Here is a 14,281-nt window from a genome sequence, read left to right on the forward strand (position 1 = left end):
CAAAAAAATTATTCCCCCACACACCCAGAACAGGGCATTGGGGGGAAATGTATCATTCACCAGCCCAAAGGAACTACTCTGGCAAGTTTCCATCCCAAAATCATAATCTACCAATGCTGAAAATAGCCCCAAATCCCCCAAATGTTCATGGCCTGCAATTGGGGTCATGAAGGAAGGGCATTTTTTCTCATTGCTATTTTATTGCATAAGAAAATCAAAAAGGTTGTAGCCCTAAGAATCTAAAGTCTGACAGTAGGAAGATAACAGGTAGAAGGAAGGTGAGAAAGTAACAAGATATACATTTGAGCAAATGCATATTGCAAATGTCAGATGTCCAGGAGAAAGGCTGGGATAATAGGCAAATTGAAATCCTACCAAACATTTGCATGCCCTGCAACAATACAAGAATAAAACACACAGTATAGATTTCAGGCAGCTTCCTGCACCGAGAGAATAAGAAAAGTTTGTGGACAATGCAGGTACTCTGGCTGGATACCAAAAGAACGGATGGATATCAGATTGATTGTACCAGGTCAGACCAATAATTCACATTGCTCAGCTTATGCTGTTTCCTAAAATGGTCAGACCTACACTCTACCACTGAAGGGTAACAACAGAAGACCGCTTAATGGGATTGTTCCAAACAGCCAATTACCCGTGGAGTTAAACCAAGACAGAAACACAAGCAGGGGTGAGCTAGAGGATGTCAACCTTTATCCATACCATCGTTCAGGTTTTTATCATGACCCAGGGTGCTGTGGGCATGGTTGCCAATGCATTTATTGTGGCCGTTGGCTACACAGACTGGGTGAAAAGGAAAAAGTTGCCCACTTGCGACATGATCCTGATCTGTCTCAGTACCTCTCGGCTTCTTCTCCAGGGAACTATACTGCACTCCGCACTCTTCCCAGAGATAGGCCAGTGGAATGTGCTCAGAGTGCATTCGGTTCTCCTGGTGTTGGCCAGCACGGCTTGTCTCTGGTTTGCTGCATGCCTCAGCACATTCTACTGTGTGAAGATTGCCACTTTCACCCAACGGTGCTTTCTCATAATAAAGCTGAGAGTCCCCAGGATGGTTCCACAGCTTCTTCTGGGGTCAGTGCTGGTCTCTTTGATCTCTTCCCTTCCTTTCATCTGGGTGGATTACAGCACTTACCTCTGCAACTCAACCAGGAGCCTTCTGAGAAATGCCACCTTTGAAAGCCCCTTTGGAAACGTCTCCTACTTCAAGTGTTTCTTCATGTATCTGACTTGGACAATCATCCCCCTTCTATTCTTTTTAGTATCATCCACCTTGTTAATTGCATCTCTGTGGAGACACACTAAGGAGATGAGACATGGTGTAATGGGCTTTAAGGACCCGAGGACTGAAGCTCACATAACTGCCATTAAATGCCTGATTTCTTTCCTAATCTGCTACATCTGCACCTTTGTTGCCGAAATTCTGCTGGGAATTCCTTCCTGCCGAGCTAGGAACAAATGGAAATATAATATCTGTATGCTAGTGGTCGCTGTATGTCCTTCAGTCCATTCCATTCTTCTGATTCTCCTTAATTTTAGACTGAAGCTGGCACTTAAAAACATTCTACATTGCATGAAATGTCATCTGAAAAAAGGCTAGTCATAAGCCCTTTGCCAAGAACGATGAACCAACTCATGTAGCTGGGAAGGAATTTGAGGTAGAAGAACTGTTTAGACCAATGTTCTATTCTTAAATGTGCTTGCAAACATTCAAATGTATGTTCCTTCCCTGCACATTTTTTAGCAAGATCAGACTATTAAAGATGCTTTGGCTGTAGGGCTTTTACAAAAACACAGAGTGGATTTTTGTATTTGGGAAGTTAAAAATTATTATTATTGCCTGGATATATTAAATCTTTATTGTTGTAGTAGGAGTATGCAAAAATAGGACTCTGCTTCAAATAACTATCAATTAAAAGCTTGCCTCTGCAATTTTGTTTAGGCTTTTGATTTTAAGACTAAATAAAATGATTGCAGGAAGCCATCTTGTGCCACATCTGACCATTGGTCCAGATGCCTCAGTATGATCTTTTAGCTTACGCAGCAGCATTAAAAATGGTAAATGCAATGGCCACAGTCAAAAACAGGGTTAATTGCAATTAAATCCCTATAGACATAAATAACTGAATTAAAATAAAAATGGGATTGAATTAAAATATCCAGACTCAATTCAAAGTGTTGGTTTTGACCTATAAAGACTGATGTGGCTCAGGACCCCAATACCTCAAGGACCGCCTCTCCCAAGATGAACCAACCCAGACCCTGCAATCATCGTCGGAGGCCCTTCTTTGAGTGCCTCCTCCATGGGAGGTTTGGAGGGAGCCAACATGAGAAAGCACTTTTTCAGTGGTGTCCCCCAATCTGTGGAATGCTCTCCCCAGGGAGGCACACCTGGCGCCTTCTTTATCCATCTCTACGCACCTGGCAAAGACTTTTCTCTTTCCCCAAGCCATTGGCCCTTGATGTGTGGAGTCTTGGCTATAGATGACCTCTTCTTTTGGGGTGGGACCTGTATGCCAACACCAGAGCTTGGAAGATTACTTTTAAAAAGTAATAAATTACAGTTACAATTACATGGCTCAAAAAAGTAGTAATTACCGTTACAATTACAATTGCTCTGAAAGTAACTGATTACTTTACTTTTCCTCCAAAGTAATCACTACAATTACAATTCAGTTACTTTAAAAAAATGCCTACAAGGTGCTGGCCTTGGCTGCTGCACATCTAAGTAGCCTAAAACTACATTAAAAATAAACAAACACATACAGAGGTAGTAGAATAATTATTTTTATTCATAAGATAGCAATGGTGGTCTCTCCGCTGGTATGGGTGGTGGGGAGGAAGGCTGAGGCCACTACTCAGATCTTTGCACATCAAACAAAGTGCAACCCCCCCCCCTCAGCCAGCCAGCATAATCTCTCTCACTTAACCACCTCCTGGACCCTGCCCTGCCACCAACAAAGGGACACTCACTCAAGCAAACATTTTGCCCTGAGATGCAAAAAAGTTAAAATACTGCAAATGCAGCACAGTAGCCAGAGAGGGTGGTGGAGGCCACTTTGTGTGCCAAGTGCAAACACAGTATTCACACACATACACACACACACGTCATATTTCACCTCCACTGTTCTTTATCTCCATTCTGCTGCTGCCTCCTTCTCCTCCTTTATCCATGTCCTTGACCTCTGGTTCCTTTTCCCCTCCACTCCATTCTTCACCACCACTATCTGTTTTTTTAAATAATTGTTTTCTCCACTCCACCCCGTCTCACTCTCCACCTCCTCTCTCGTCGCCTGCTACCCATCCACAGAACATGAGAAAAGAGCGACACTGCAGAGAAGCCCAGTTTGAGGCACATGATTTCCATCCACAAATCAGAGGAGCAGAAGACTTCCCCTGCTCCCCCCCAAGTAATGCCCAAAAGTAATTCTGGAAACGTTACAATTACTCCACAAAAGTAGTAAAATTACTCCTAGTTCTATTACAATCAAAATGTAAAGGAATTACCCACTCGTTAATCAAAAAAGTAATGAATTACAAGTAATTCGTTACTTGTAACTAGTTACTTCCAAGCTCTGGCCAACACATATAATTAACAGCAACAGCAACATTGCCCAAAGTTCCACTGAAAAAGAAGTTTGATTAACATTCAGTTCACCCAGAAATCATTAGGGATGGGGAGAAATTCATTCAATTCACAGTTAAAGGAGAATTTACATAACTCTCATTTCCCGAACCAAATGTAAGACCAAACCCCAGCTATCCATCAAAATGTACACTTCTTCAAATTTTGTGGTACAGTTCTCCAGCCCAGTAATGTCTACAAACATGCATATAGTAGGGAAAACAGCCTGCAAAAAAAAAAGGATATATTGGAAGAAAATGTACGCAAAAATGCATACAAATACTAAAAACTTGAAAGGAGGTATGGATAGAAGTTAACAGACATCTTTTTTAAAAAAATGCAAACTGATGTAGAAAGAGGCAAACTCGACTTAAGAAAATGAGAAACCAAGAAAAACTGGATGTGACAGATCTATCCATCCCTATCTTTTGCTATCCTTTCATTTTGGCAGCCTCCCTAGTGCACTAGAAAGCACCTTCTGATCTTAAATGAGGTGAAGCTTTTGCCTCCATGCCTGACAAAGCCCCGAGCCTCATTACCTGCCTATCTTTCATTCAGATTCCACTTTCCTAGCCCATTGCCTAATCTGCTCTAGGGCTGAGTGAAAATGGACTGGGGGAAATCCCCTCTGCTTCTTGTGGGTAACAAAATTAGAGCAGGGCATTTTGCAGATCATCATCATCTATCACCCTCCCTTCACCCAAAGTTCCCAGGGTGAGCGACAACAATTTTAAAGTACAGCATTAAAAACAATTAAAAACAACCAAAAATCACAAACTATGGTGGGTCCTAAAAATACATGTCCCAGGTGTCAAAGGCCAGAGGAAAGAGGTGTGTCTTCAGCATTCACCAAAAACTGAACAATGAAGTTGCCAGAAGCACTGCAGTGGGGAGGGAGTTCCACAACTTAGGGGCCACCACAGAGAATGCCCTCTCCAGGGCCACCACCACCCGAGCTCCCAAGGGTGGCAGAACTACCACAATGCCCCCCTCTGCTGATTTCAACACCCAAGATGGTCTTTAGGGATATGCTAGGGGCGGGAAAGTGAATTTCTCCAATAATTTTTCTCAGAAAATTATCTTCTGGAAAATGGAGCTTCATTTAGTGTCTGGTGAGATCCAGTTGCTAGTTCATGTTGGTGGATGAAGGAAGCAATGAGACAAAATGGAAGGCCAAGGCCATTGCTTCCTTCAATGATAGTAGAATAAGATTGTTGTTGTTATATGCCTTCAAGTTGATTATGACTTAGGGCGATCCTATGAATCTTTCTATATATACATATTCATAGGGTTTTCATGGTAAGAGGTGTTCAGAGGTGGCTTCCATTGCCTTCCTCTAAGCCTACGGCACCCGGTATTCCCAGGCAGTCTCCCATCCAAGTACTAACCAGACCTGACTCTGCTTAGCGTCTGAGACCATACGAGATCAGGTGTGTTGAGTGTAGTATGGCCGTAGGCAGAACAGGATTAAAACAATATTAAAAAACTGAATCCACAGCTGCACCCATAATTTATGGGTGGCAGAATGTGTAGAGAGAAGAGACTTTTTGCCAAATATTCTCCAGGTGAGGACTGACACTTGTCAACAATTCAAATATTTGACAGAACAATTATTTTCTGAGAAATTTCAGCTCAGCCCTTTGCTTGTTTGCATTCTGTAACAACTTCCTGGTACTCAGCCTGCCCTTTTGTGAGGTTTTAATCTCAGCCAAACTGACTACTTTCCTTTTTCTTACAAAAGCTAGAGTGTAAAGTGATTCACCAGAGCTCCACTCTTGATCCTTGCAGTTGAGTTCAGCCATGTGAGCTACCTCCTGCCATCAACCAAGACTCAGATTTACCACTTTATCTGCAGTATGTAAGATATAATGTAATGGATAGGACAGAAGCTGAGCTTCTGTGCACAGCTTTATGGAGAGATTAGTCAAATGTTTCTGTTTGGGTGAGAGAGGATGTTATAATCTGTCTAAGGCAGGATGTAGACTCAGAGTGAAATGCTGCCCAGATTTGCATCCAAGGGACTGCAAGGTAAATATACTCCAGTATTATTTTGAGGATACTTCCTGTGCTTAGATAAATAGCAGGTGCTCAAATATAGCTTTGTCCATTTCCACCAGACTCAATCCCAAGTGCTTGTTTAGGCCTTTAAATCCCTACATGGCTTGGGACCAGGTTATCTGAAAGATTGCCTTTTCCCACATATTCCTACCCAGCGTAGGGATGGATTGAGCATCATTTCAGTATCACTGGCATTCAGGCATTGGTCCATTCCATTGTGTTTCCTGCAAACCTTTGGAAAAATCTGCATTTAGGGTATACATATTGTTTGTGCCTTTTTTATATAAAATAGATCAGAGGTACCCAAACTGTGATCTGTGGACCACCAGTGGTTCATGAGCTTAATTCTGGTGGTCTGCAGCATGTCTATGGACTTGTGCTTGAAGACAGGAGACGGCACATCCATTGCATTAAATTTATTTTATTTATTTATTTATTTAGTTTAATTTATATACCGCCCTAAGCCCGAAGGCTCTCTGGGCGGTGTACAAAAAGATAAAAACAAGCACAATATATAAATACAATAAATACAATAAATAATAATAATAATAATAAAAAATAACGAACCGAACAACATCCAAAATACGGAAATGCTGTTTAAAATACACTTTAAAATGCCTGGGAGTATAAAAAGGTTTTCACCTGGCGCCAAAAAGATAGTAGCGTCGGCGCCAGGCGCACCTCATCAAGCAGACTGTTCCACAGTTCGGGGGCCACTACTGAAAAGGCTGAAATATTCATATTGACTTTTGTATTTTTATTGCTTCAAGTCTTTCTTATATTGTATTGCAATTTGAATCCCATTAAATTCAAACAGTTATACAATACAATTCAATATAAAATGTAAATGTACTGCCTTCAAGTTGATTCCGACTTATGGTGACCCTATGAAGAGGGTTTTCATGAGGCTGAGAGGCAGTGACTGGCCCAAGGTCACCCAGTGAGCTTCATGGCTACGTGGGGATTCGAGCCCAGGTCTCCCAGGTCGTAGTCCAACACCTTAACCACTACACCACACTGGCTCTCATAAAATTCAATATTTAAGGAATAAAAGAAGCAATGAAAATACAATTAAAAATCACACAAAGTTTAGAGCAGCTCATTACAACTGCTACAAAACGCAGAAAAATCATTCAGTGGTCTGCCTCAGCAATTTGCAAGTTGTCCATGGGGGAAAGGTTTGGGCACTATTGCAATAGACACTTTTAAATGTAAAAAAAAAAAAGCATTTTCAATGTATTCATCTTTTATGGGAAACACATATTTTTGTACACACATTTTTGCTTACCAAACCTGCTTTGCAAAATATGGAGAAGTGTATAATCCGGTTGGGGGTTGCCTTCGGATCTGCAAGCAGCCCCAGGAGGATTGGATTGGTTTGGTCTTCAGTGAACAATGGACCAAGTAAATCCCTCACCCAGACATTGAGGCTTAGATTATGTCAGTTGCTAGGAATCACAAGTGAGGACATAGAACTGTCCTTGGTGCTGGGGTGGCATGAAGGGTTGCTTAATTTGTTACTATTTGGAAAGATGGCTCTTAACAATTGAACAGCCACTGCATAATATTCATCTGGAGTACCTTTTCATGCTAATATTTTTGTCCTTAACCAAGGCATTAATTTTGAAATATCACTTTAAGCTTCTATCCGGAGGGACTCACGGTGATGCTAATCAAACCAAGTTAGTTATAGACAATGATACGGTTGGCTGATGCATTGGCCTTCTAAAAAAATTCAAGTGGTCATTAGGTAAGGAGCTGCTAGAGAGATTATTTGACATATCTTCCAAGGTATCATGAGTTTCTCATTAGAATAGGATGGCGCAGCCACTCAAGGCTGCTTTGAGCCAAATATATCTGACCAAATGAGGTCAGCATAATGGAACCTTCCTGGCACTGTAAAGTCAGATTTGTAATAAAATCAGGACAAATGCTTTTTTTAGGCAAGTGCATATAGGACAATGGCTGCCAACACACAAGTGTGAGTCAAATTAATGATGTCAAAGGCATTCTTTGCATTTCACAGGCATGTTATTTGTATAAATAAATAAATGCAAATAACAGCTGTTGGGAGAGATGATGATTATAAGAATTGCAACAGGTGAGGAGGGAGAGTTCAACCCTTTCCTTCCCTGCTGTGGTCATGACCTGAACTGATCCTCCAAAGCTGATATGTATTTTATTTTTATTTTATTTTCTTGTTTAATTGATATCCTGCCCTTCCTCCCAAAGGAGCTTAGGGCAGCAAGCGCACAAACAGTAGAACATTTTTTTTTAAAATGTTAAGAATATCTTAAAATCCATCTCCGTTGCAAATGCTGACTGGGAAAGATCTCTATTTAAAAGGCTTGTTGGTAGAGGGAGGTCGACAGTGGGTGCCAAAAAGACAACAGAGACGGCACTTGTCTAATATTTAAGGGGAGGGAATCCCAAAAGGGTAGGTGCCATAACAATAAAGGCCTGATTCTGATATTGTGCAGAACAGACCTCCTGAAAAGATGATATCTGGAGGAGGCCCTCACCTGCACAGCACAGTGATCGACTGGGTGTATATGTGATGAGACAATATTTCAAGTATAAAGCTTTATACACCCAAACCAGCATTGGGAAGAAAGTTCCAGCTGGCACTGATTCTGATCATTTATTTATTTATTTAATTTAATTTATATACCGCCTTAAGCCCAAGGGCTCTCTGGGCGGTGTACACTTCACTCCAGTGGCTCCTATTTGCATTTTTTTTTTAAAAGTGCACTTTAAATGATGCTGTAAAAATATAACCATTCCCTCTAATTACGAATGCAGGTGGTCAGTGCCAACAGAAACAGAGTTCAAATAGGCTCACTGAGAAACAAGATGCATTCTAAGAGGAAAACTGAGGTTTGCATATCTCAAGGGACCAGCTCCTCATTACAAATAGTCCACGAGGAAGACTAAGCATTGTTAAGCAGTGGAGACTAGTGGCTCCGATATAAGCGGGGCAGTGAATCTGCTCCAGATTTTAGTCTGAATGTTCAAGAACTGACATTGGAGCCACCAGTCCTCAGTGTTAAGTAGCCATGGAATGTTGAGGTCATGTTGGATAAGGATACTGGGGGGTTGTGTGAAAAGGGGAACACCCTGATTATTGTCCTGGAGGAGGACATATCTGGCTGGAACTCTCAACAGGGGGGTGTTCTTAGGGGTTAGGGAGGATATTACATTTGTTGCAGGCTCCACTAGTGCCTCTTCCCACAGCGCATGGTTAAACTACGGAATTCACTTGCTCAAGCGTCAGTGATGGCCACCAACTTGGGGGGCCTTAAAAGAGGATTTGACAAATTCATGGAGAATATCAATGGCTACTAGCTCTTATGCAAGGTGTAGTCATCCAGGGTCTCAGGCAGCCTTAGACCCTTTACTTTTTTGGGAGCAGAACCCCAGGGGCCCCCTATGTCTCCAGTGTCTTACGAAGCAATCAGCATGAAAGGGGAGCAGCCACTGAGAAGAGTTTTCTAACTTGCTTCCTTGTCCTTTCCTGCTGATTGGAGTCAATCAGAGTGAAAGGAAGTGAATCAGCCACTGAGAAGACTCTTTTCAGTAGCTAACACTGTCCCCTTTTATGCTGATTGGCTCCTAGGGATCTATGTTGTTGTGAGAGAAAGCATTAACAAGGATCTCATTCTCAACCCAACAGCAAAAGACAAAAGGGGGGAGGGGAGGCAGCTGTGACTATCCAGAGGGGACCTCATACTTCTGAATTTGCTACTACATTACCGCTCTTATAGGCTACCTCCGTTGACCCTATAGATATTGGTCCTCTCTAGTTCGAGAGGCTGCAATCACTCAACAATTACGAACTCTAGCTGAGAGCATTTGAGACAGACTATATTTTACTCTGCAGCTTTCAACAAACACGCTCACTAGATTCGGCCTGACAAACGTGCTGCTGATAATCAATAATCCTTTGAATAGAATCTGAATCCTCATTACTTTGAATGAAGAATTTGAAATAAGCATGTGAGTAAAGAAATGTATGTACTTTCATCCCACCCTCCCACCCTTTTTCAAAAAATAGAAACTGTAAGTTACAAGTTTGTACAGAATGTTTAGTGATTCCAATGTATATTTGTCTGTTTCAGCCCCTGATGAAGGCTATATAAGATTAGCCGAAACGCGTTCGGCTTTTTTTACAATTTTAATTTATATTAATGGAATAAAACTGTGACTTTTTACTTACGCTTTTTCGTCATTCTGGGCTACCCCCCTCCATTCACCTAGTAATATATCAACATATGATAAGGAATCTCGGCATTCAGCCAACATGTGCCTGTGTCAGGCAGCAGCTATGAAGAAGTCAGACAAGAAGAAGTAGCAGAAAACAACAGCAGAATTACGGTGTACGATTAGATGTTCACATGTATGTTAGGAGACAGAGATTATAGTATAGCATGGACATGAGTAAGCAAAGCCTAGACAGGGATAAGCAAATGCTATAAAAGTCAGACAGCTGTAGGGATTGGGGTCAGTTGTCCCTGACACTGACCAAAGACAGAAGAGAACAGCTACTCAGTGTTGAGGTCCACGCACAATGAGGGTGATGTTACTCCTTTGTTAACGTAAACTCATGTATGCTATGCCTTGAAATGTAACGTGTTAGTGTACATCCCCTGTGTATGTGTTGTGTAAGATATGGGTTCTGGAATATGGAATATGGCTATGTCCAAGTGTAGCAGAAGAATATATAGTAACTGATATATGTTTATAATAAATAGAAATCTATAAGAATTTCTGCTGTTGACCCTCCATTATTTACCTGAATCTCAGGTGGGATCTCCACCCGCTGCTGGCAAAAACCATGGGAGTTTAAGTGACCACATTTGTCATATATGTTATCTGGGTAGATATGGACTAAGGGGGCATGCAAGAATCCTCAATCTCATGCACGGCTTCACGGATGGAGATGGTTCAAGCCCATGATAGCGACCTTCAATTTCTACTGCTGGAGGCAGTTTGCCCCTGAATACCAGTTGCTGAGAACTGCAGGTGGAGTGAGTGCTGTTGGGCTCAGGTTCTGCTTGCAGGCTTCCCATAGGCATCTGGGTTGACCACTCTTATGTTCAGAAATATATGGATACTACTTTTTTCATGTTACGTAGGTGCTGGGAGGATGAACAAGATCAGGACGGTGATGCATTTTTCATCAGTGTTGTTCCAGGGATATTTTCCATAATTCTGCAAAGTGACTTCATAGAATAATAGTTTCCTCCAGCCCACTGTAACAGATGGTGCATTGGACTTTGCCCAGAACTCATGTTCCTGCTCATCCATTGTTTCATCTGATAGCTTTGGGCAAGTATCTGTTTCCCAAACTCATATATTATATGATGGCAGCAGAAAGGTGGCATTATGATCCAAGACTAGTGTAGCAAGGAGTCCTCCTTCTCCTCTATCCACTTCTAGCTTTTCCCTCTGTTGACTGAGAAGTGCTACTTTTCTGAGTCATGGTTGTAATAAGAACCTTGATGCAAAGATCGAGATTTTCTACATCCATAGTACTCAAAATTCTTTGCTAGATATCAGATATACCATGTTTACTTGATTCAATCAAGATATACAGACGACATACACCTTGGGCTGTATACCTGTACCTAACATTTGCTCAGGGGTGTAAAGATAAGGAGGCTTTCAAAATTCTTTCTCTCCATCCAAGTTTCTCCCTGGAGTTTGGAGTTCAAACTCCTGGCAAAATGGAACCAATGTTTTAGAAATTATTGATAGTACCATTTTAAAAATATCCAACATTTGTACAAAGAGCTGTGAATCCACAGATTTTCACAACTTATTCTTTAAGTTCAGTCATGACTCCTTTCCACTCTCTGCGTCGTTCATGTGCACATGCCCATTGATAAAGCACAGCAAAAAAGCAATCTTGATGTGATTGTACATAGGATTGCATCACTATTCTTTGTGTGCAGTGTTTTATTACTGGTACATATGTTTTGCTGTTATCATTCTATATATAAAAGAAATGTGTCAAGCAGTTTGTTTAGCTGCAGTTCACTCGACCTCATACAGGTGGTGCTGCAATCTACATTGTGACAGGAAGTGGTGCACGGACAGCTCAGGTGAACCATGGAGGGGCAGCCAGAACAGGTTGCAGGAACACCCTCTCAGCTCCTCTGGCTCCTCAGCCTGCCAGCTGTGGAACCTCAGCCTCTGAAAATACACTGCTACTGAGCAGGTCTCCTCGCCTTAACAAGACCAACACCACCTCAGGAATGTGCCACAGGTGGAATGGCACTTGCAACCACAACCAAGAAATAAAGAGGAGTGACACAGGTGAAGTTGGGTGAAAACTTGGGCCACATTTATTAAACTTATTAAATCTTAATAAACTTTATTCAGCCTAAGCAACTCTGCAGTGTGACTGTGTGGGAACCTAGATGCTAATCCCTGGGTGAGACCCACCCTGCCGTGTGAAAGGGGGTGGTCTTAATTCCACCCCTATCTATCAGTTCCACCCATTAGAGTGAGTAGAGAGGCCTTCTTGACTCACTCCCTCCCGATGCCCAACAACTCTGAGTGGGTGGTACAGGTTAGCCCCAAAGGTGATCCTTACCTAGCCAACAGGCCACCACAAACTGGAAGACCAGTTTGGGGTGGCACCCTTCACCTTAAAGTTGCCTCAGTGTGCTCACCAATAACTTAACCTGTGAAAATTTCCTGCACATATCTGGCTAACATGACCAAATCGACCTATTTTAAACATGACTAAAATGCCAAAGACAGCCAGTGTGGTGTAGTGGTTAAGGTGTTGGACTACGACCTGGGAGACCAGGGTTCGAATCCCCACATAGCCATGAAGCTCATTGGGCGACCTTGGGCCAGTCACTGCCTCTCAGCCTCATGAAAACCCTATTCATAGGGTCACCATAAGTCGGAATCGACTGGAAGGCAGTACGTTTACATTTAAAATGCCAAAACAAATCACGAGATGAAACAGATTGAATAAGATTAAAAGCTAAAATTAGAAACCAGAGTGCAGAGTAGGCGAAACAACCAGTTACAATAACAGTTGGCAGACTGGTTAAAAAAAACAAAATCCTTCTACTCGGCCCTCTAAATGCAACCAGTTGAACCCATACTGTGCCACAGGAGGGCTGATTACCCACATTACCATGACAACCGCTGGCCTTGAATGTCTGCTCACTCTCAGGCCAAGAGATAACAGTTACTTCTCCAAACTTGCAGGCTTTATGGAAAACAACTAGAGACAGTAATGCCCATGGGTCACAGCCCAACATACCCCCCCTTTTTTTCATTAAGCTTGCAAATACTTTCCATTGCATCTATAACTTTTCCATTTCAGCAATACAAAGGTAATACATTTCAATACATTGCATCATACAGATCCATATTACATCTCAGTACATTGCAGTACATTTCAGAACATCTCTGTACATTTAGCTAGAACTTTATTCAATCAAACTTTGGCTGTACACATGTCAAATACAAAGTGTCAGAATCCATTTCCACCAGTTTATGCATTCCAGGACTGGATACCAACCCTACAGTGAATTTTTCAGGTGGTTTCCCTATGTTTGATCTTGTAGAACGTCTTAAAGGTACCAGAGCCTCTGCTCTCTCAGCCCCCCCCATCTGTGCTTGTGCTTGGCACAGCCTGCACAGGAGATTCCATTTCCTCAGCCTTACGTTTCTTCGATCTGCGTTTTGCACAAATGAGCTCATTCAAAGCATCTCTGAGAGGTATTTGTGTGCCTTCCACTTTAATGTCAAGATCTGGCTTAAATGATTGTTTTTCTGTGTCATCTGACCCTGTAAGAACAACTGTTTCCCTTTGATCCCAAGGTTTTTCTGAGACTTTAATGCTTCTGCTTAGAATTAACTGCTGTGTTTCTGGACACCAAACTCTGAAATATGCATTCTGAAATCCCAAAACAAAACCTTGCAGTGCTCTGGGCGCAAGCTTGCCCCTCCTTTTTCCCTGTGGAATGTGGATCCAGCATCTTGCCCCGAATTTTTGAATGTGTTGTATTTTCGGTTTTCTGCCAGTGATTTTCTCATAAGGAGACATTCCAAGTGCACTGTGTAACACCCTGTTGTGAATATAATTCGCATAAAGAATTGCTTCTCCCCAGAAAGAATTCCCTAAACTGCAATCCATCAGCATGGCTCTCATTGCTTCCTGAAGCACCCTATTTTTTCTCTCAGCAGATCCATTGGAAAACGGGCTAAAAGGAGCTGTAAAATTCTGTTTTATTCCCTTACTCTCAAGGAAGTCACTCAATGCTTTACTCGTGAATTCCCCCCCTGATCTGAGTGAATTGCTTTCACAGTGACATCATGTTGAGTTTCGATTCTCTTAATGAACAGTTTCAGCTTCTGCTCAGCTTCACTTTTCTGCTTAAGCAAATAAACATGAGTGTATTTCGTAAAATCATCAACCAGTACCATAAAGAATTTTGCACCTCCTCGTGAAGCATTTATTGGCCCTGATAAATCAACATGAACTAGCTGGTAGGGAGCTATTGTGGTTCTTTCAGCCTCCCGGTTAATTGGTGCAATAGTCATTTTAGC

At 41.9% G+C, this 14,281-nt stretch overlaps 1 protein-coding gene and 1 pseudogene across 1 annotated transcript; one reads left to right on the top strand and one right to left on the bottom strand.

Annotated features, from left to right (window-relative positions):
• The first annotated feature begins 703 nt into the window (after positions 1-703).
• LOC133386125 (taste receptor type 2 member 40-like) lies at positions 704-5,452 on the top strand. Its single transcript, XM_061629732.1, has 2 exons — positions 704-1,513; positions 5,435-5,452. The coding sequence occupies exons 1-2, from the start codon at positions 704-706 to the stop codon at positions 5,450-5,452; spliced, it is 828 nt and encodes a 275-aa protein (XP_061485716.1).
• On the bottom strand, positions 4,986-5,104 carry LOC133386261 (5S ribosomal RNA; annotated as a pseudogene).
• Positions 5,453-14,281: the final 8,829 nt, after the last annotated feature.

The sequence above is a fragment of the Rhineura floridana genome, chromosome 5 (genome assembly GCF_030035675.1).
Source record: "Rhineura floridana isolate rRhiFlo1 chromosome 5, rRhiFlo1.hap2, whole genome shotgun sequence".
Lineage (NCBI taxonomy): Eukaryota > Metazoa > Chordata > Lepidosauria > Squamata > Rhineuridae > Rhineura > Rhineura floridana.

What these genes read in the sequence shown, in the direction of transcription:
- LOC133386125 (XM_061629732.1), top strand. Translation starts at nt 704, where the DNA reads ATGTCAACCTTTATCCATACCATCGTTCAGGTTTTTATCATGACCCAG.